Genomic DNA, 22,503 nt, shown 5'->3' on the forward strand with positions numbered 1-22,503 from the left:
AAAAAGCGAACAGCCCAGTCTGGCCCTGAGGCAGGCGGCTGCTGCTGGCAGGGGAGGCTCTGCAGGGAGGCAGCCAAGGACAAAGCAGGAACTATGTGAAGGGCAAGAATACAGGGCAGGAATCTTCAGGACCACCTCATGGCAGCTGCTGCCCCTCTCCACGCCCAGGTCATGACACATAACGGGGGGCCGGGGGGGGGGGCGGGGGGTGGTATGAGTAGAAGAGGGGTTCGGTTAGAAGAGGAGGCTTCGGCTGTGGCATGTGAACCACTGTCTAGAGGGAAGGACAGTGGCAGGTTGTGGGGGAAAACCCTGGCCAGGAAAGCTATCTACAATCCAGAGAAGGAAGGAGAAGCTTGGGCCTGCCGCTGCAGCTCTAGTCCTGGGGCAATTCTTCTTTAAATACAGCCTCACCCCTACAAACTCCTGGCATTCCTACAAATCAGTCAGATGCCTCAGTATAAAAACTGGGAAAACACAGAAATAGGCCGTTCACAAAAGGTGAAGACCAAAGGCCAGTAACTCATGAAAAGTGCCCAACCTCACTAGTAGTCCAAGTAACTGCAAAAATGAGACCCACTGCTGGTTGAAGACATTCACATCCTTCCAGCCAGCAACCCAGGTGCAGACGTGCGCCCAGAGGTGCCCCTGGAGCACAGCAAGTTTAGCCTGGAGGCGCCCCTGGAGTGGAGGTGCCTATGGAGCACAGAGAGATGTGTACTTGTCACAGCCCTGAGCTGGAGCAGCCCAGCTGGCGCGGACCACCAACCCCATCAACAGATCACGGTGCGAACACTATACAGCAACCACAATAAACGCTACACAGCTAAATCAGTCGCCCAAATTTAACACTGATTCCAAGGAACAAAACAAAACAAACAGGGTAACAGTTTGGAACTCAGCACTCCTGGGCGGTTGCAGGACAGGCCCCAGCCGCCCCCTTTCCAAGAGGGCGGGGCCCAGCCCCGCTGTGAAGCCAGCGGTCCCCCAGCACCCAGACAGCTGAAGTGCGGAACTGGGGGCTGAGCAGGGCAGGGTCCTTGTGTCCTCTCCAGACACTCCTCAGGACAGACAGCACCCCTGCTCCAACTGTCTTGGCCTGGCCGTGGCTTAACTCCCAGGAACACACACAGCAAAGGACATAAATGTGACATAGGGGCCCCATCTCCCTTGGAGGGACAAAGAAATCCTGTCTGCCTTACCAGCTTTCTGGAGATGGGGCAAACCAGAACAAACCGCGGATGGATGAAGTGGAAGCTACCAAGGGTCTCGACCCCAGGTGCCATTCCTACCCGTGTTATACCAACGGGCTCATCACCACCCATCACATGTCTAAGTTTGTAAATAAATTATACATACTGTAAACAGACTAGTATTTATACTGGTTTAGGTATATATATTAGAGAAGGCAATGGCACCCCATTCCAGTACTTTTGCCTGGAAAATCCCATGGACGGAGGAGCCTGGTAGGCTGCAGTCCATGGGGTCGCTAGGAGTCGGACACGACTTAGCGACTTCACTTTCACTTTTCACTTTCATGCATTGGAGAAGGAAATGGCAACCCACTCCAGTGTTCTTGCCTGGAGAATCCCAGAGACTGGGGGAGCCTGGTGGGCTGCCGTCTGTGGGGTCGCACAGAGTCGGACACGACTGAAGCAACTTAGTAGCAGCAGCAGCAGGTATATATATACTGGTTTAGGTTCAGACAGATCTGAACACCTGGGGCTGGTTTGGGACATGGAGGATGTGAGCTACTACCTGGGGCCTGCGACTCCTCAGAGACCTTCCTGCAGTTAGGGAGCCCCTCCTCCGCAGGGAGCTGACTGTGGCACAAAGAAGGCACACGCGCTGCACGTGGCTAGATGTGGGCAGGACGGCATGGAAGGAACAAGCTCAAGCCTCTTCCATTTGATGAGCGGCTGATGCACCGTGACATTCCAGTCTCTCTTATTTGGTAAACAAGTTCCATGTGCATTATAAACGGGGCCTTTAAATCAAGATTTCTTTTGCAGCTGCCACTGATTTTTTTTTTTGCAACAACAGCACATCAAAAATGACAGCCCAGCACTAAAAATAGGACCCTGTGTTTGAGGAAGGCGCCAGAAGAGCCAGAAGTTAGAGCAGCTGAAGTCAGAAGAGTGCCCCGAGACAGGGCTGGATTCCCTTGTCTTCCGTTCCAGCCTGACCGGCTGCACTTCCGGTGATCAGCCTGCCTTTGAGATGGTAAAATGCCTCTCAGCACAGGCTGGAGTCCCACACAGCTGGCCTAACAGGGATCGCAAGTTCTTAACCAGGCTCTCACTTTCAAATGACGCCCCAAACAGCGGGACCTGTGTTTCCCCTTTTCAACTCAGATTGAATCTTTGGTGTCATCAGGACCCCTGAGGCTGGTGGAGGGGGTGGGCAACTCAAGTTCCACCAGCCACAAGGATTTAAGGATACCATATTCAGAAACAAAGGACACTGAAGACAGTGAACCACAGGCTTAAACAAACCACAGCAGAATTCTGCCCAGGAATTCCAGCTATTCTGCTGCAGGCTGACCACCTGCCTCTGACAAGGGTCAGAGAAGAAGGGGGAAGGAGCAGGACAGGAGGAGAAAGCGCTTGATGGTGTGGCAAAGCCTTGGCTTCTGGCCGAGGGAATTTGAAGAAGAAGGAGGAAGAAAAAGGACTTGGTATGAAAAGGCGGCGGGCTCTCAAATCAGTGTGAGCTCATGGCACTTCTCAAGACCCACACTGAACATAGTGTCTCCAACTAGCAAAATCCTCAACAAGATGGCATTTTTGGAGCTCAATTCCCATGAAGGCATATATCATTTTCTGACTAAAATTTTTCCGCAGCAATACAGTCTTCTGTCTGCAGAAGAGAGATCTGCCGTGGCAGATGTTCATTTCAAGAAAACCCGATTCACACTCAGCAGCCCTTCACTGAGAACATCAGGGAGAGACGATTCTTGCTTAAATGGATCATTTGTAGGAATCTTATACGAACTAAAGTTCTCTGGGCAAAGACGCGATTTACAAAAACTCAACTGTCAGCTCACCTGGAACATAGTCATTCCATAGCAGGGCTGTTTATGACATTTTATGCCAGGTCTGTCTGTCTCTCTCTCACACACACACAGGGATGTGTGGCTTCATAGGCCCGGGGGTTTCAACGACGACTGTCGCCCCCAGCCCTGACATGCTTCTGTCTTTAGAAGGGTGACAGGTCGGAGCACACACAGGCAGTTCCCCGCTTCTGGACAGTGACCTTCTCTTACCTCATACACTGATGCCCCAGGCCGCCCTCCCAGGCCCGAGCTGAGCACAGGAACCAGCTGCAGCCGCAGAAGCACTTCCTGCTGGCTGAGATGGCCGTGAGAGGGACGCATGGGGGCCAAGGGGCTCAGCTTGGCTTCTGCACTTGTGCTTACCGGTGCACTTTATTTCCTAACATACTGGTTTTTCCCCATCTCTCAGAAAAATGGATGGAAAAAGAACTGCCGTAAGCAGCAGGGTTCACACAAATGTCAATGAGCTGCGACCACGATGGAGACCGTTAGATGTGATCAAGTGGAGACGAGCCTCGGCTGGAGGAGAGCAAAGGCGGAAGGCGTCACGGAATGCTGGGGACCTCAGTTTCTACACTATGACACTCAGGAAGATAATCTGGGATTTCACAGTTTCTTACACCTCTTTGGGAGTGGCAGCACCTCCCCGTGCACTTTCTAATAACTGGCCTCTGGAGAAGTTGCTTGGAGAAGGCAACGGCACCCCACTCCAGCACTCCTGCCTGGAAAAGCCCATGGACGGAAGAGCCTGGTAGGCTGCAGTCCATGGGGTCACGAAGAGTCAGACACGACTGAGCGACTTCACTTTCACTTTTCCCTTTCATACATTGGAGAAGGCAATGGCAACCCACTCCAGTGTTCTTGCCTGGAGAATCCCAGGGACGGGGGAGCCTGATGGGCTGCCGTCTATGGGGTCGCACAGAGTCGGACACGACTGCAGCGACTTAGCAGCAGGAGAAGTTGCTCCCCCAGAGGTTACTCAGCCTATGTTTCGCTTTGCTGTCCCTGTGGGTCCGGGCAGGACTGCCACTCAGACAGGCTGGTCCCACAGGCCTCTGACTGAATGGAAGCAGCGCTCTGACCCCTCCCGGAAGGCCACGGGACACCCCCTCCTCCACCTTGTACGGACTGCATTTATAAAAAACCCAAGCTCACAGCCTTGTTTGGGGAGGTATTTCCTTCCTGGCTGAGGGAGGGGGAGGCTTCCATGAAAAGAATAAACTTCCCAGCAGCTATAAATTCTTCATCTCCACAAAGACCTGAACCCTCAACAATGCAAAGGATAAAACGACACACAATAAAGACTGCTCTGACTGGAAAATGCCTTTGCTCTGGAGACCAACCCCCAGGAGCCTCCAGTACCCCTGGCCTTGGCGGACGCCCATGCTGGAGGGTGACCTTATGAATGGGAAGCCAGGACTGCCCAGACACTCCCTGAAGCACATGAGTGGCTGTTTGGAACACCTTCCTCATTGTTCTGACCGTTCCTTATCGGTCAGCATTCGGCACAAGTCTCCCAGGAGGGCCTGAAGCTGCAGGCCTCAGTGGGGTCAAGGAGAGGGAACCTCTGTTACAAGGCAACAGGCAGGAACCAAGCAGCACGTGAAAATGTTGCCTCCCTCACTGTATCAGCCCATCCCCAGTGAACCATTTACAAAGCAAGACAGGAGCCAGATGTGCAAGACACTCCTGATGTGCGACCAGTTCTAGAGTGAAAACATGCCATCAGTCTCTGTCCACAGATTAAACACGAACCTCAAGTTGCCAAGGAATTGTTTTAAAGAAATAAAATATGCAACTGCCACGGGACTTCACGTGTGACCACACTTCTTTGTCCCTTATAGTCTCTTTTGATGATGCGCTTTGTGATTCTAAGGAACCTAGGTTTTTAGAACTTTTAAAGAAGGATAAGAAAACAGTGCAATGTGAGATTACCAGACTAGATGGCAGAGTCAGAAGGACCCTGAGCTCGTCTCCTCTCAGGAGGAAAATAAGAAGATTCTGACATTTTCATAATATACTCTGATATTTGTGAAGTGCTTGCTACAGGACACTTGATGGTCCTTCAAATTTACAAATTTATTTAATACACAACTAACTTCTATGAGGCAAGTACCACTCATCCTGGTTTTACTGATGAGGAAAATATGGCCCAGAGAAGTTAAAACAACTCATCTAAGGCCACACAGCTAGTGGGAGGCAGGAAAACATTTGATGCCAGGGAGTCCAGCTGGAGTCTGAGTTCTTAACTCTCACACTTTGGCCCCTAAAGAATCTCCTTTTAAAAAATATTCAATCAATCAGACTAAGAATGTTGTTCTAGAACAAGGGTACCAGAAAATACTTTTCTTCTCCTGAAGAATTGTTAAGCTTTCTCCGGCAGACAGTAAGAATAATCTGTAATGAGTGTGTTCCCTTCTCTCTCTGGTCACACGGCATCCTAAGGCCAAGACAGTAGCTCAACCTGGCAAACATGCAGGACGTTACGGAGGAATAGCCACGCTGTTCCTCGTGTCCTGTTTCTGACCTTTTTTTTCCTTTTCTTATATATTTTATTTCAAAGAAGCCTCTTTAAGTCCTTTGAGGGATAATGTGTGCTATAAATAACATAAATTCAATTTAAAAACAATTTCCTAAAATATGGGATGACATAAATCACATTCCATACAGACTTTGTGCCAAAAATCTATCAGAAGACTGCAGCTCAGACCAGCTGTCACTTCTAAAGTGTGCTGAGAATGCTCACGTTTTGGGTAGATCCTCTTACACACCACATTATTTAAGGCATGTACATTATGCTGTTCCCTTCTCTCCTTGAGGGGATACATGTGAGCGGGGCAGAGCAGAGTTTAATGCGGGACCCCACATGAGGGATCAATGCAAAACGGGGACCTTCTGACAAAACCATACTACACAAGTGTGTGCGCGCTCAGTCGCATCCGACTCTTTGAGACCCCACGGTCTGTAGCCCACTAGGCTCCTCTGTCCATGGGATTTCCCAGGCATGCATACTGGAGTAGGTAGCCATTTCCTTCTCCTCTTTCAGACCCAGGGATCAAAACTGTGTCTCTTGCATCTCCTGCACTGGCAGGCAGATTCTTTACTGCTAGTACCCAGCCTCAAAAACAGAAAGAATCCAAATGTATTTCAACAGGAATTTTAAACAATCAAGATGACTTTTCGACAGGAGAGCAGGTGAACCTCCTGAGCTAGGAGGGAATGTCTGAAAGAACAAGCAGCCATGTTTGTGGGTAAAGATGCTCTAAGCTACCAAAATGCATATGAGTACATGTTTTTATGTTGGAAGCCCAGGTTTTGTGTTTTAATCAAAAGGAAGGAACTCACTAGAACAAAGGCCTCTGTGTACAGCAAAAGCAGCGCAATGGAGGTGGGGCACAGGGTCTTGGTAAGCGGTCAAGCCACCAGTACACAGGCACCTGAGATGCCTCTGCGGGCTGCCGCGGGCTCCCTCCTTGCCCCTCACCTGCCCTGCAGGACTGAGACACTGTCAGTTGATTCCTGCTGTCCTCTCAGCAGAGGACAGATCTCCATGTCAGGGGCAACCCCCGGGTGTCTTCTAGGGCAGAAAGGGGACAGGGTGTGGCTGCACCCAGTCCCTCCCCTGTTCATTCCAATCTTCTCTATTAAGAGTGAATCTGTGCCTATCCTCAGCTCCTTCCAGAGCCTGAGTTAACCCCTCCTCCAGTGCCTACATTACTCCACTCTGTCCCTCCCCTCTCATAGTCCTGGGTTACCCCCCTCCCATTTCCCTCCCTTTAGGGTCCTGAGTTGCCCCCTCCCATCCTTTCCAGGGTTCTGGGTTACCCACCACCTTCCCCTCCCTTCCTAGGGCCTGGGTTGCCCCCTCCATCCGGAATGCTGGATCACCCCCCTTCTAGGTTATCCCCTCCTTCACACTCTCTAAGGTTCTGGGTTACCCCCTCTTTCATGCTTTTATGCTTAGGACAGCCAAAACTTCTACCTTGTTCAGAGTGGACAGAAATCTGGATTTCCACCCATCTTACTGTTCTTTTCTAAAGCAAACCCTAGCAGAGGAAGGAATGCCTGAGGACTTCCCCGCAGTATGGATGAGACCTCCCCGGGACCTCCAAAAACTGTACAACAGAAGTAACTTGCTTGTCTCTACAAAGCAAATTCCTTCACGTAAATTCTCCACATGTCCTAACAAGAAGACAGCAGTTCTTTTCTTTCTAGTCTCTCACCTGAATTCTGCCTTGAGATGTACCAAACCGGTGTGAAAGCCAACCTCAATCCAGAAGTCTCAAATTTCCTTTAAATTCTTAACAAATAAGAGCCCTACTCTCTCCAAAAATAACCTAAGGTAAAATCTGAAAGAAGAGAGGGTTCTTTTACATCAACCACAAGGCATCCTGTTGCCTGATGTGCACGTACAGAGTTCTGGGGTGGCTTTGGGTGTGATGAGCTCAGCCGTCCATGGTCCCTGCAGTGAGAGCTGAAGGACACCTCACTCCCCGCATCCCCACAGAAGGACAGGCAGAGTCCCAGAGTGGAAACTGAAGCAGTTGAATAGAGACAAGAGAGAAGAGAGAAACTTTTAAAACAGCAAAGAGAAATATAACTCATATTCTGGCTTCCTGGTCCTATAAGGAAACAGGTGTGAAGATCCTTGCCCCAAACTGGTCTGGAAACGTCCCACACCCAGCTGAGGGGCTGGGCTGAGACTCAAGTCCCATCTAGAATTCCACGCAGAATTAGAGAAGAGTGACCCACGACTGGCATACATGCTGGACTAGACTTCCTCCACAAACGATGATGATGAAGGTTATACAGCTAAAAACCCCATTTGATTTACTGGGGAGAAAATTCAACCCATCTTAGAAATTGAGGAAAATACAGTGTTCTTAACAGCTTTAGCAATAAAAACAATATTTACAATGATTAAATTTCTTTGGAAAGGATTTACCAACTAAAGAAGCATGAACCTCATAAAAGAATACTTGACATGAAACATTTCGGTGAGACATCTAACTACCTCTGACAGGGCGTCTCAGTTCAGAACTTAGGGAAGGGCAGTCCTTGGGAGCGGTTGGCTAGCGGGCGGGATGGCGTCCTGCCCATGTGTGAAGCCAGGGCTCCAAGCCTGCTGCAGCCAACTAGGAGCAGTGAGGAGGATTTCCAAGGGACCACAGGGTGCAGCACATCGGGGGCTGGCAGTCGGGCTGGCAGTGCGGGGAGGGAGATGTTATGTACACAAAGATGGGGCTGGAACTGGCCATCTTGGCCTGTCAGTCATGTCCATGCCGTGGGTAGCTGCTAATAGCTAGGTGTTTCCAAAGATGTGGTACAGCACCCAGCCGCATAGATGACTAGGTCGAGGGCATCTAAGCTAGCCTGGAGCCCAGCAGCACATGACCTGCACTATGACAGACAAGAAGACCCAATGAACAAGGTCCCAGTGAGCAACGGGCTCCTGACCTCTTCCCTCCAACAACACAGTTTCTCCCAAATTATTCTGCAAGGCAAGTGTTACCTACCCTAAAAGTTAACATAACTTTGTTTTCTTTAAACCCACCTGTCCACTCAGTCAACAGCTATGTACCAAGCACCAGACAAGACCAGTGGCTAGTGGCTACCAGGCTGGACGTACAGATAACAAGCATTTCCATCATCACAGAAAGTTCTACAGGACAACATGAGACGAGACGCAGTGATTACAGAAAGAAGAGCACAGGAGACTTGGAGAGTTCTGCCCTCCCGAAACCCATAATGTTAGCACAATAAGCTTTCATCAGATAAGCAACATCAACAATCAAATTTATAAGCAGTAAGTACTAAGCAGGGAACTGCAACGTGACCCCAAGTAGTCAGGGCTGGGAACGCTTTGATTACACAACAGGCATAGTCACTGAAATAGAAGCGTTTCTATTCCCCTAAAGAGCAAGAGATTCTGACTAGAGACAGACAGCAGGCTCATAGACTTGAGAGAGGCCTGGAGTTTGGAAGCACAGTTCCTCTGACAATTCACAGCAGCATGAGGTCACCAGTTAAGCATTTCTGATCATTTTATCCGGCTGATTCCCATCGAACACTGACAAGGAGACAGTAACTCAGTTAGGTCAAGACTTCGTGGGAGCCAGCACTTGTTTGTCATGACTGTGGAATGCCTGAAGCAGATAGCTTGAGCATCTGATGGGTCAGGCTGCCCAGAAACTACAGGATCAAGGCTGTCTGAACAAGGCTGTTTGTGTGAATGTCACGGGCAGGGGGCCTTGGCAGGCACACAGGCAGAGCTGCTGGGTGGAGACGTACCCCAAGCCCACTCCTTAGGAGCTCCAAGCTTTTTCCTCACTCTTCTTCCACTGGAGTGAGTGTCACACTCTTTATTTGCGTGAGAACAAGGGAAAGTGCTGAAGAGCCACAGGACTGATTTTGAAGGGCTGGATCTAATAACCGAACAAACCAAACAGACATAAAAAGCAAATGGCTCCAGAAGCTGGTGGAAAGAGAACCTTACATAAACTAGGCTCTTTGCTCTCCAAAACCAGGAGAGATACAGGTAGCTGAGCTCCAAACAGAGCGGCATAGCGCTGCATGGACACCATCAAAGCTGGGCAGGTAAGGCAAGAACAGACCATGGAGACCCTGCAGGACCCCATCAGCTGGTATTTTAAATCCAAGTTGTTCACAGCTAATCTACACTGCATAGACTTGAATGAACTCTTGGGATCCTACCCTCAAGCTGCAGCCGGAGACAGACACATTCCATTCTAGAGTGTTTTAGGCACAAAGCACCATTGACTACACCCAGGAATGAGGATCAAACCAGGAAGGAGAGCAACTGCTTTCACTCTGAGAGTCTTCAGCAATTAGAAACAGCACGCAGATGAGAACAAGGACTACAAGCTGCCCCACTGACTCAGGCTGTCACCGCTGGGGCCGTCTCTTCCGGAAGGCATTTGTGGTCAGGTAACGTGGACCCTGTGTGGCTGAATCCCAAACACAGACCTCACAATCTGGGCAATGCAGTCCACTTCTATGCAAAGCCCCATATATGCAGATGCTCCCTCATCTAAAACTTCTTCTGCAAGATTTCAGTGTTCCTCTGACAACCACTGACAACCTGATTTCCTCGGGAAATCAGGACGGTCTGTAGTGGCAGACATGGGTGGACATTTCTGAAAGAACACAGGAGAAAAATATCAGACAGAAAAATGCAGAGCAGGCAAGACTGGTTTTACTGACATGCAGCCACAGAGTACAGCTGGGGCTTCTAAGTGCTTAGCTTTCTCTTGGTTTAAATTTTTTCTAAAGTCTCTCACACTCTCGGCTGAGGAAATTCAGGTTTTCTGCCTGCAGAGGAAAGCTATGACCTGCTTCTCAGGCTGCAGAGTAGTCTGAAGGTTATATACAAGGCTTTGCAAGGGAGAAGCTGAACCATTATTCATCCTTACACTGAGGTTGATGGGAGCCTGTAGTTTCTCTTCCATGCTTCTTTAGCCTACAACCTAGCAGATTCTCAAGGGGGAAGGAAGGAAGGTGCTTATTGAAACTCAGGACTGGTCATCTCAAGAAAAAAACAGACCACACAAACAGAGCTCTCAAATGAAAGCCTCCTCTGCTTCTCTAGATTTTTTACCCCTCTAATATTAAAGATCAGAGATTCTTATTGAGCTAAGTGAGGGATGTTACAGGTACTGGCACTGACCCCCATCGTCATCACGGCTCCTCTCACTAGTGTCCCTGTGAGGCCGGCACTTAGACAGCTGCTTACAGTGATTCTCTATTTGTCCCGAGGCCACAGAGCCCCTGAAATCACCTGGGTGGACTTTTAGGAAAGGCGTGTCCTATCCTTCCCAGGTGGCGCAGTGGTGAAGGATCTGCCTGCCAGCGCAGGAGACGCAAGAGACTCGGGTTTGATCCCCGGATCAGGAAGATCCCCTGGAGAAGGGCATGGCAACCCACTCCAGTATTCTTGCCTGGAGAATCCCTTGGACAGAGGAGCCTGGCAGCCTACAGTCCATGGGGTGGCAAAGAGTCAGACATAATTACTGGACTGAGGCTGAGCACACACAGCGTGTGTCAAGTCACACACACCTAATGAATCAATTTCTAGGCCCAACTGCCCCAGGGGTTCTGACCATCGGGAACACCTGGCCAAGACTGTCACATCTCATTCAGTCTTCACCAGATCCTAGAAAGCAGGATTATTTACCTCATTTGACAAAGAGGCAAAGACCCTGCCTCCAGGCCCCAGAGGACAGGGATCTGGTCTTCCAGAGAAGCACAAAGAAAGCCATGCGCTGGCCTGTGGGCTACCTTGAGGCCCACAGCCCAAGAGGAAGTGGGGGAAACTTCACCAAGCATGGAGTAGCCCATACCATTGAAGTGACTGAGGAAAAGACTCCGTAAGGGGTTCAGGCCAATATCTGTATCTGCACACACGGACCCCAAGCATAACCTAAACCCTCCTGTGAGTCCTGCACTCTCCCTGAACCTAGCGGACATGCCACCACTCTCACCCTTTAACACCAACCCTGCCGCCAGCCCACCACCCACAGCAACACAGCTAGCACTGTAGGGCCCATGCACGCGCCCAGCAGCACCTACAGGGGAGTTGGGTGGGCTGGGTTGACAGGGGAGGAGGGGCAGTGGGGAGGGCACTAGGGGGCTGAGCACCTGTGCTACCCATCAAGAAACTCTGAGGCTTTTCCTAAGTATGAGTTACCTGAGGGACTCTACACACCACCGTTTGGTTTGTTAGGAAATAACTGAGAAGCAGTTGGAAATAAACCTGTACAGGAGACACTGAAGTCATACACAGGACACAGCCAGGAAATGCATGTTAAACACCTTTGGTTACATTTGGTAAACAGCAACTGATAAAGTCTCACACTTCTAAGAACCAATTCAGTCAAATGGAAAATTTCAAAGCAGTGTTATCTATATTAATATTAACCTGACAAGTGGCCAACTCAGATCTTCCTGAAGATTTACTCACCTACACTACAGTTCAACACACACCCCCCACACCCAAGGAAATGGACTCTGTAGCTGGCATTCAGTCTGCTAGGCAGGCTCCATGAGGACTGAGTCCCACTCTGGAGAAGGCAGGCCAGACCTTCCTCGCTGAGCACCTTGGGTTCACCTGAACACGGGGCTGGAAGTTCTGCCGGGCTCACGGTGCACAGCCACAGGATGACCAAGTTGCTTAGGACATGGAAACACTCAGCAAGGTGGAAAGCACCGCCTTATTTGGGTATTTCTAGCTGACATTCATCAGCGGCACAGGAACTGCTGGTTTAATTCAAAATGATTCAAACTGTACTTGCTTTCTAGAAAAGTTTTACTCATCATTTGGGAAGTTTCAAAAGCTCTTAACTTCAAATGCTTTGTGATAACAATAGGCCCAGATGCATCCCATGTCATTCTTAAGACAACTAGGCCAAAATGGCGGCTAGGACGTCAAGGAGCTACTTGGCCCCAACTACTAGCAGGGGAACCATAATTACCTGTTTCTCCCCACAGTGTGTCGGTGCCATTGACGTCTATTTCATGTTCCTTTTCCAGTTCCAGCAAGCACTGGAGCACCTGTCAGAAGTGGCAAGGTGATTTAATGAGTTTTCAAAGCCATATGTGCTTATTATATCCTGTGTATCAAAGGAGAGAACGTGTTGTTTTTTAACCATGATTATCTCATGCTGCACAAGGAGAGAAAATATAATGAAAATGGTTTTCCAGCTTAGTTCATATGCTATTCACATTTTCACTTTGAGAAGAAGAAGAAGAAAAAAAAAAAGTAAATTTCAGCAACGCTGTTCAGGATTACTAGGTACTCAGAATTCTAATGAATTCCAACATGACCCAAATATGCCAGCCTCATCAACAAAGGACAGGGGAGATCATACAGAGTGCAGCTTCTGCATAAATCGCCAGAAGACGGTGAATCCCTTTATTCACAAGGAAGGAAAACAAGGTGATGTATATACCTTTCAATAAAATAATGCTGCTTCAAATGCTTTTTCCACTCACATTATTCTTTTCCCTCTGTCAAACAGCAGGGTGCGTTACAGGGGTGAGGGCAAGGAGCCAGAAGTATCTGAGCCCTTAACCAGAGTCAGATCCACCCTGCTCACCAGCATCCACTCTGCTCACCAGCATCCACTCTGCTCACCGGCATCCACCCTGCTCACCGGCAGCCACAGGAGAGCAGGACGCCAGCCATCTTCCAGCTTCCCAATCCACTCACAACAAGGGCCCCACATCCTAATCAGAAAACCCGTGAATGTTACCTTACATGGGAAGAGGGGATTTGCAGATGTGACTGCGAATCTTGAAATGGGATGATTATCCTGAATTATCACGGTGTATATTGTACAGATACTTGATACGATCACAGCTGTTTATAAGAGGGACAGGGGGAACCAGGGTCAAGGGAAGGATGAGGTGAGATGACAAGAAACACACCCTGAAGACAGAGGCAGGGCCACAAGCTAAGGAGTAAGGTGGCTTCTAGAAGCTAGGGGGAAAAAAAAAAAAAGAGAAACACTCTTCTCTGAAGCCTCCAAAAGAAACACTGGCTTCCTGACCCAACTTAATTTCAGGCTTCTGACCTCCAGAACAGGCTGCTTCAAGCCACTGAAGTCTGTGGTCACTTACGGCAACAGCAGGCGGCAACCAACACGCCCCTCAAGTCTTGTGGTGAATGAGCCCTGTCCTTCGCCATGAAGCAGTGGCTGGCTATGCGGCTGCTTATCCACGGCTCCTCACAGCCACTTTCACAAGAGCCTGAGACCAACGTGGCTACACTGTCCTTCCTAAGATGATTTTTCACCTTCTGGACCCATGCAGATTTAGGGAACAGTTTAAGAAGCAAAAGCATCCACATTCAAATATATCGATTTAACATGTTCTCTCTCTCTCTATGTAAACAGGTCTTTAAAAATATTTATTTGTATTTTTAAACTAAAAAATAATAAACCCACTATATGGTAATGTTTAATACATTTTTATGAAATGTGCGCTGTTTTCGTTTTTTTATGAAAAAGAGTGTTTTTCTCCAAAACTAAAACATAGTTAACTTGACTAGCATTGTTTTACATTTCTATAAATTTCTTTTATGTCTGTCCTAAGAGAAGATAGCTTCTTTTTCTTATATGCTTCTGTATTCAACTTGCTGCAATATATTGTCTTGGTTGAAGTAGTATATATGTGCATTTTTGACATTTTAAATCCCAACAATAAGCCAGCTAGCTGCGTATATATGTGTATCTGCTCCAGTGTTTTAAATGGTAAAAACCAGCCAGCCAGCTTGGTACCCAAATTTACTTTGGCACATTTACATTTTACATTTGGTACATTTTACATTTGGCACATTTACTTTGGTACAAAGTCATTGTGGGGAAGAATCTTAGAAACACTGGCAACTCTAACTGCCTGAAGACAATACAGAGTGAGAAATACACAGAAGAAAAAGGGTAAAATATTAACTTCACAGACACATGGGTCAGGAGATGACAACTACATCTTCAAATCGAGGAACACTGACACCTGCCAGAAATAAGTGCTTGATGTAACTACTGCATGAAGTCCTCCTTCAGTGTAGGAACCGTAAATGACAAGCATTCTTACATGCTACCAGAGCGGGTTCTATTTTAAACAACTCTATTTATAAAAATCCTTCGAATACTCAAGAAGAAGTTGAGAATTAGGATTCTATGTGATTATTGTTCAAAGACCACAAGAACAAAAGGATGAATCGAAGCGGGAAGAGGAGAGGAGAGCAGGACTAGAAGGTAAAAACAGAACAAGGAAGGAAGACAGGAAGAAGCCAGGAGGGGCAGAGAGAGCACCCTGGAGGGGCTCCTTCCACTCCCGGGAAGGCTGCGGTAACAACAACATCTTCACACGTGGTGAGACCAACTGCTCTTTTTGGAAACCCTCATTTCCTTTCATTCCTTCAGTGCATCACAAGCGGGCAACTTGGAAGAAGGTGAGTGCGAAGTGCCCAGCCCACCGGGCTCCCGTTCTCCCAGAAGTGCCCTGGGAAAGGGCCCACTCACCGAGCTGTGGCCCATGCTGGCGGCCGCCGTCAGCGCCTGCTGCAAGGCTTGGCTCTTCCTCAGCGCGCCGGGCTGGGGCGGGCCCAGCGACCACTCGCAGGTCAGCAGGTAGCGGAGAACGTCGCCGTGGCCCCTCAGTGCACTGTGGACCAGCGCACACTGGCCTTTCTTATCCAGGTGGTCCACCTGGGTGGGGAGGCGGGGCAGGAGCAGGGGAAGGTCACAGCTGAGCATCACTTTGTCACAGTGACCCACATGTGCTGTGAACAAACCCCATCCCACCGCAGATGTATGGGGCTCGTGTCCCAGTGTGTCTCTCTGGAGAGTCTGCGTCTGAATTACTGCAACTGATGCACTGTTCCAGGCCTCGAGTTCCCTCTGTAGAACTAGTGATCACAAGGCATCCTCTTCATGCCCTTTGTCTCTCTAAGAAGTGAACTGGAGCTTCCAGTTCTCTGGGGAGCAGGTATGAGAGCAGACAAAACCTGTTCCTCCCAACCCTGGCCACTTGGGTGGAATATCCTTAATCTTCTGTGGCAAGCTATGATTTGGGGGGGCAGAACAGTTCTTTAGTCACTGAAACAGGAAAGCCAGCAAAAGGGAGGGATCTGGAACACCCAGCTCTGAACAAGGAAGGGCATTTTACTGGGGAAGGCAGGTGACCCAGGTCGTGCCAGCATGCCAAATGTGGCCACAAAGCCAGGAAGGCTGCTCAGCCACAAAGGGGCAGTAACCAAGGGCTGCGTACCCGTTATGGCCCAAGAGGCAGCAGATAATACTTCATTCCTTGTCTAAGCCTGGGAATCTTAGGCTGGGAGAGGACTTAGGGTCCAGCCTCACTTGCAAATTCTGAAGATGCTCTGGACCTCAACCCAGAGGCTCTGCCTACATAAGCCACCTATATGATTCCATCCCCTCCTACAGAGCTCTCAGTTAGCCTCCAAATAAAGCCAAGCCATGGTCTGGAGGTGGAAACAGGGCAGTGTGAGCAGTAATGAATCCACTGGAAAGATTTAACAGAAGCATTTCCCTTCCTCCATGAACTAGGGATGACCCATCCCAAATGCTCTACTTTCAAGAGAAAAAAGCAAAAAGACTCCCATAGTTACTATAAGTCTAACATCTTTTGTTGAACTTCAAAAAGCCTAACTATGAAGAAGAAAAACAAATATCAGCAATTTATTTCTACTGCTGTTCAGAAGTACATTCTCCCTTCCCCAACAAAGTGCTTAAACAGAGTTTACTGTAAACTTGGCACTGTTCTCATTCAACCTATTAATACTGACAGTCCTTGAGCAACTTGTTAATAATATAGTTACTTTGCATTGTTTTAGGCACATGACTTCCAAGACCCACAGAACTCATTTTATTATTTTTTTTTAAAGAAGACATAACATGAAATAAAAAGAAAGGAGAAAAAAAAAACACATTTAAATTTTCAACTCATCCAGTGCAGAGTTAAATTCTGTGACAAGTTCCAAGGCAACACTTGCAGGCTTTTTAAAGGATGGCCTTACTTGGGCCTCTAATGACCAGGAAGGAGCCTCGCCTCAGGCAGGATTAAGCAGAATAAGAGCTTTGAACAAAACACACGGCCCCCTCTCCCTCTTGCAGACAATATACTTCTATCACACATACCCACATCAGGCCACATCACACACTGTCTGTAGCTCCACCCTTTCTGTTTCTGTTCATTGCAACTTGACAAAGTAGAGGCAGAAGGGAGCCTGGTCCAGCCAGTGAGAATTCTACCAGCAATGGAAGACACTTCCCACCTCTGTGGCCCCCTTCAGCCCTCTGCGGGGAAGCCTGTCACTTACCCTCGCCCCCTTCTTGGCCAGCAGACACACCAGCTTCATGTGGCCTGCAGCGGCCGCGTAGCAGAGGGCAGTCATGCCGTTCTCTGACATGCCATCCAAGCAGGCGCCGAATTCCAGAAGCAGAGTGACCACTTCCTCGTGGCCAAGGTGAGACTGGACGCACAGGATCGGGGCGTTATTTAACACTTCGGTCCTGTAGTTCACGTTGGCCCCTCCTAAAATCAGGAGACGGCTCACCTGTTGGAGAATGTCCCCCAACAAGATTAATTTCTCATGAAGTTGGCGATCATAACAATGTTTGTGGAGAAGGGTGGTATCCTTAGTCCAGTGGTTCTCAAACGTGAGTGTGCACCGGTGTGACCTACACATGCACTGAAGATCCGCATTCTCGCTGGTGAGAATGCAAAATGGCACAGCTGCCTCGGGAACCAGAATGGAGGTTTCTCAGCACCCAGCAGTCCCACTCTGGGTTCACGTCCAGAGGAAATGAGATCAGAATCTCGGTGAGACACCCGCACTGCTGTGTTATGGAAGCACTGTTCACAATAGCTAAGAGCTGCAGGCAAACTAAAAGGTCAAAGGATGACTGGACGAACAGAAGCGGTATGTACATATGCTGGCATATCACTCAGCTTTCAGAAGGAAGGAAATCCTGCCCCACGTAACAACACGATGGACCCTGAGAACACTGCTCACTCAATCACGTCTGACTCTTTGTGACTCCACGGACTACAGCCCACCAGGCTCCTCTGTCCACGGAATTTTCCAGGCGAGAATATTGGAGTGGATTGCCATCTCCTGCCCCAGGGGCTCTTCCAGACCCAGAGCTCAAACCTGCATCTCCTGCACTGGCAGGCGGATTCTTTACCACTGAGCCATGAGCGAAGCCAACCAAAAAGAAACAAATGCTGTATGACTTCACTAGTATAAGGGACATAGAGCAGTCAAATTCACAAAGACAGAAAGTAGAATGGTGGCTTCCAGGGCCTGGGAGAAGGCGGGGGAGACAAGACCTGTTTAATAGGTGGGGAGTTTAGTTTTATTGTGGAGTTGTATTACTGCACAATAATATGAATATATTTACCACTACTGATTTCTACCTTTAAAAGTAGTTACGATGATATATTTTATGATGTGTTTATTACAATTGAAAAACAAAAATTTAAAAATGTCTGTTGTCTGGACTCAGACCTCTGGATTCAGTAGGTCTGGCGGGGGTGGGAGTGAGGTCTAAGAATGTGCCTATTTACTGAATTCCCCCCAGGTGATACAGATGCTGTTGATCTGGGGATCACATTTTGAAAACCACTGTCTGATCCAAATAAAAAGAGAAAATTCATTTTGGGGAACAACGAAATAATCATCATGGGATTAAATAATTAACAGTGAGATAATAAAGCCAAAATTAAGAGCATACAGTTTTTTCTTTACAAGGAGTTGTACCTACAAGAAAGAGCAGAACATGTAAAAATGCTCATATGCTTGGGACGGTCAGCAGCACAAAACTCCTAGAAAAGCATCTGCCTGTCTGACTAATTGCTACATATCCACCACCCACTGAACGCCTTGGATCCAGATATAAAAGGAAATTCGTTATCTATAGGTTTTAAAATAAAATCATTGAATACTCTATGTGAATTATAGCTATACTAATATTTTCTTCAAATCTCCAGATCATTGGAAAAATGACATTCCATTAACACCTATTAAGATGCCCACTGCGTTTCTTCAAACAGTCCCCTTCAATGATCCCGATCGCATCAATCACCCCCTGACAGACTCTGGCCGCCTCCGGCTGCCCATTAGGTATGAAAACCACAGAGACTGCGTCTTATCTAACCAGAGACACATGGGATCATTAGAGGATAGAGAAAGATGACAAGGAATATAAAATCTGAGGCATTTCAATGATACGGTGCCCACAAGAGTAGCTAACAGAATATTTACAAAGTGATAAATTATTATTCTGGTGGTGATACCACACCTCAGAATAGTGATACCATACAGACTGGTTAGAACCCAGAGAGTAAAACCTGCAGACTCACTGGCTGCCGCTGAGGCTTGAGCCCTGGGTGACCCAGCCCTTCAGCTGCTTCTCTGACCTCCTCTAGCAGCACTCTTCCCTTCACTTACCCACCACCCCACTGCCCCGCAAAGGTGACCGCAGTGGGTCTAATGCTTGTCCCATAACAGGGGCAGGCAGGTCCCCACCTCCGGGTCCTCCCCTCTCTTCCGTACAGTTCCCTCTGCCAGGAATAAATTCCCTCTCCATAGATACACATGACAAAGGATCACTTCCACTGAGTGCCTGCTTCAACGCCAGGACCCCCGGGAGCAGTCCCCCCAGTCTACAGAGAATGCTCCCCGCCCTCCCCTATGCACACACCCCCACGTCATCCACACACACCAGCCCTGAACACCATCATCTACTCGGCACGCTCCATTTCCCATTTGGCCTACGGCACAAGACACTGGTTCTAAGACACAGAAGTTCACAGATAAGAGCAGTGAACAAAGCCCCTCTATGGGCGAGGATGGCCCACAAGTCAGTTCCTTACCACTATTAGGACCAATGCTTATAATTAAGGAAGGACCTCTCAAAGTGGGGGGAGGGGAGATAAAGTAGGAATCTGGGGATAGCAGATATACATTGCTGTACATAAAAGAGAGCAACAACAGGACCTTTACCGCGCAGCACAGGGAACTATACTCGATACTTTGTAACAACCTGTAAGGGAGAAGAATCTAAAGAACAGAGAGAGAGAGAGAGAGAGAGAGAGAGTGAGTGAGTGAGTGTGTGTGTGTGTGTGTGTGTAGACTGAACCAGTTTGCTGTGCATCTGAAACTAACAAAACTCTGTGTGTGTGTGTGTGTGTGTGTGTGTGTGTGTGTGTGTAGACTGAACCACTTTGCTGTGCATCTGAAACTAACACAACTGTGTAAATCAACAATACTTCCCCCCAAAAAAGCAAGCACACTTGTGCCCAAGCAACTAGACCCACCTCATCATTCACAGAGTCACAAGGGAACCATCCTCCAACCTCACCAGGTCAACACCCACCCAGCCTCCAGCTGCCAACCAGTACATGTGGACAGAAGGGCAGAAAATACAGAGAGGAGAAATCAGGAGAGGTGTCCCTATCCCCACAGTGACACGGGACACAACCTCGGGCAAACCCATCCCCACTGAGCTTGCTCTAGAGCCCTAAATCGGTTTGCTCCTAAAAACAGCACCAGACTCAAGCAGGACTTTAAAGCATTTTAAAAGGGTAAGTGCCCAACAAAAGTCAGGGTTTTTGAGAAAATGACTTCCCTCTGAGTAACCGCCAACAGTGTGGCAGGAATACGACAATGCTGCTGGCACAGTAGGGGTTTTATTGAGGCCCAAGAAATGAGTTCTCAGGCGAGAGCAATACAGAGCAGAACTCGAACAGCTTTTCAAAATTTTCAAAACGCACACATCAGGGACTTCCCTGCTGGCCTAACGGTTAAGAATCCATCTTCCAATGCAGGGGACTGAGTTCGATCTCTGGTCGAAGAATTAAGATCCTGCAAGCCCGGGGGGAACTAAGCCCAGCTGCCACTACTGAGCCCATGCATCCCAACTAGAGAGAAGCCTGCATGCCACAATGAAGAGCCGCACGCCGCCGCAACTGAGATCCGACGTAGCCAAAACAGACAGATGAGTAAATATTAGAAAAGATTAAAGCAGGGGCATCATTTACCAACATCACAGAAGTAAAAAAGACTTAAAACACACACACACATAACATCACCACTGGGCACACTGGACTCTGGACACCAAAGGACAGGCAGAAACTGCTTGTAAATTCACAGGGTGACTTTGATCGCCAGTTACCCTCTCTCTCCCCTTTCCCATCAATCCCATCCCCTCTTGAGATTCATGAGCCTAAAAGAAAAAGATGATGAATTAAACAGTCTGAGTTCTCAATCAGCCTCTTAACTAACTTTTTGTGTGATTTTCAGAAAATTACTCAACCTCTCTGTGATTCAGGTGCTCTCTAACGAAATGACAGTACACCACCCCATTCTACTGGACAGAAACTCTCTTGTAAGAACATTGGAAGGTGTTGCTTCAGTAATGTCTTACATAATACTATATAAGAAAAGTCTTCTGGAAGGTCTGTGCACAGAGGCAGAACTTTCCTAAAGGCATTTGTCATCAATTCTCTATTTGCTTCTTGGGAAAAACATTTCCTTTGTTGGTGCGATGCTGTGGGTATTTTTACCACTTATCCCCCTAAGCAATCTGTGATCTTCTCCAAACCCATGCTTCTTAACCCTGCTGCTCCTTGAAACCACCAGGGAGCTTGCAAGTTTCCAAAGCACCAGCCCCACCCTTGGAGATTCTGACTAGGCTGGGGCCTGGGGCTCCCAGGTGGTTGCAGCTGGCAGCCACGGCTGTAAACGCACCAGGTGAGGAGCGCACCTGTGGAGGGAGCGTGGGCTTGTTCTGTGCCAGGCACTCTTCCCGCTGTGGGATCTGGGCACCTATCACTACCCTCACCCGAAAGGTGGAAATAAAAACAGTTTCGCTTCCTTGGGTTGTTGTGAAGATTAAAAATGAACCCGCCACACACACAAAGCACTTAGCCCAGCCCTGAGCATCCTGTAAGTGCTAAATAAATATTACTTGTTATTGTTATAATCACCTTTGGGGGGGAAAAAAAGTGAAAGTGTTTGTCTCTTAGTCGTGTCCAACTCTGAGACCCTGTGGACTGTAGCCCGCCAGGTTCCTCTGCTCCTGGGAATCTCCAGGCAAGAATACTGGAGTGGGTTGCCATTTCCTGCTCCAGGGGATGTTCCCAACCCAGGGATTGAAACCAGGTATTCTGTATTGTAGGCAGATTCTTTACCATCTGAGCAACCAGGGAAGATGAACAGGTCTTTAAAACAGACAAGGGCCCCAGTCTCTGACCCTCAGAAGGCACAGGAGGACGCTCCGCCCCAGAAACCGGCTGACCCAGGGGGCCTGCCCCCTGCCCCCACCATGCCAGGGCTGCTTATCTGCACAGGCGGCAAGGAGACCTCACTCTTACCTGAGGGCAGGTGTGGGCCCGTCGCAGCCTGTGGGCAGCTCCCCTTCACCACCACCAACAGGCACATTCACAAGCTCTCAAGTGCTGTCCGGAGAATCTCAGTGCCCAGAAAGAAGGTGAAAAGCAACTAAAAATAACTCATTTGACCATGTAATAAATGCCAAGTCTTCTCCCAAGAGCTTCAACATCTTAGTGAGGTGTCCCCTCACTCTACGATGCAGGTTCTTTAGCGACCTTCACTTTACAGGTGAGCAAACTGAGGCTCAGAGCAGGTAAGGCAGAGATGAGCCCTGGGCACAACACTACCTACTATCGTACCACAGCCCAGCTGCTGAAGCAGCAGCCCTGGCTGAGATTACTTGGCATTCGGGGAAGGGGAAAAACGGCTCTTTCTGCATATTTTTTCCCAACTACATGGAAATCTTCTGGTCAGTACTACCATAAAGCTCTCTCTTTAACAACTGGCAACAGCAATATTACCTATACACATCTCTGGATTGGATGAATGCAAGAAAACAAAAAAGGGG

At 48.4% G+C, this 22,503-nt stretch overlaps 1 protein-coding gene across 13 annotated transcripts in view; it reads right to left on the bottom strand.

Annotated features, from left to right (window-relative positions):
- The window catches only part of TANC1 (tetratricopeptide repeat, ankyrin repeat and coiled-coil containing 1), a 244,229-nt gene that overhangs the window by 14,153 nt on the left and 207,573 nt on the right, over positions 1-22,503 (bottom strand). For all 13 annotated transcript variants that reach the window (XM_042244924.2, XM_042244919.2, XM_060409856.1 and 10 more), the window contains 3 exons: positions 16,917-17,153; positions 15,097-15,282; positions 12,547-12,625 (listed from right to left, as the gene is read on the bottom strand). In XM_042244924.2, coding sequence (XP_042100858.1) covers positions 12,547-12,625; positions 15,097-15,282; positions 16,917-17,153 — 502 coding nt within the window. The remainder of the gene's footprint in view (positions 1-12,546; positions 12,626-15,096; positions 15,283-16,916; positions 17,154-22,503) is intronic.

Source organism: Ovis aries, chromosome 2 (genome assembly GCF_016772045.2).
Source record: "Ovis aries strain OAR_USU_Benz2616 breed Rambouillet chromosome 2, ARS-UI_Ramb_v3.0, whole genome shotgun sequence".
In the NCBI taxonomy this organism is placed as follows: Eukaryota; Metazoa; Chordata; class Mammalia; order Artiodactyla; family Bovidae; genus Ovis; species Ovis aries.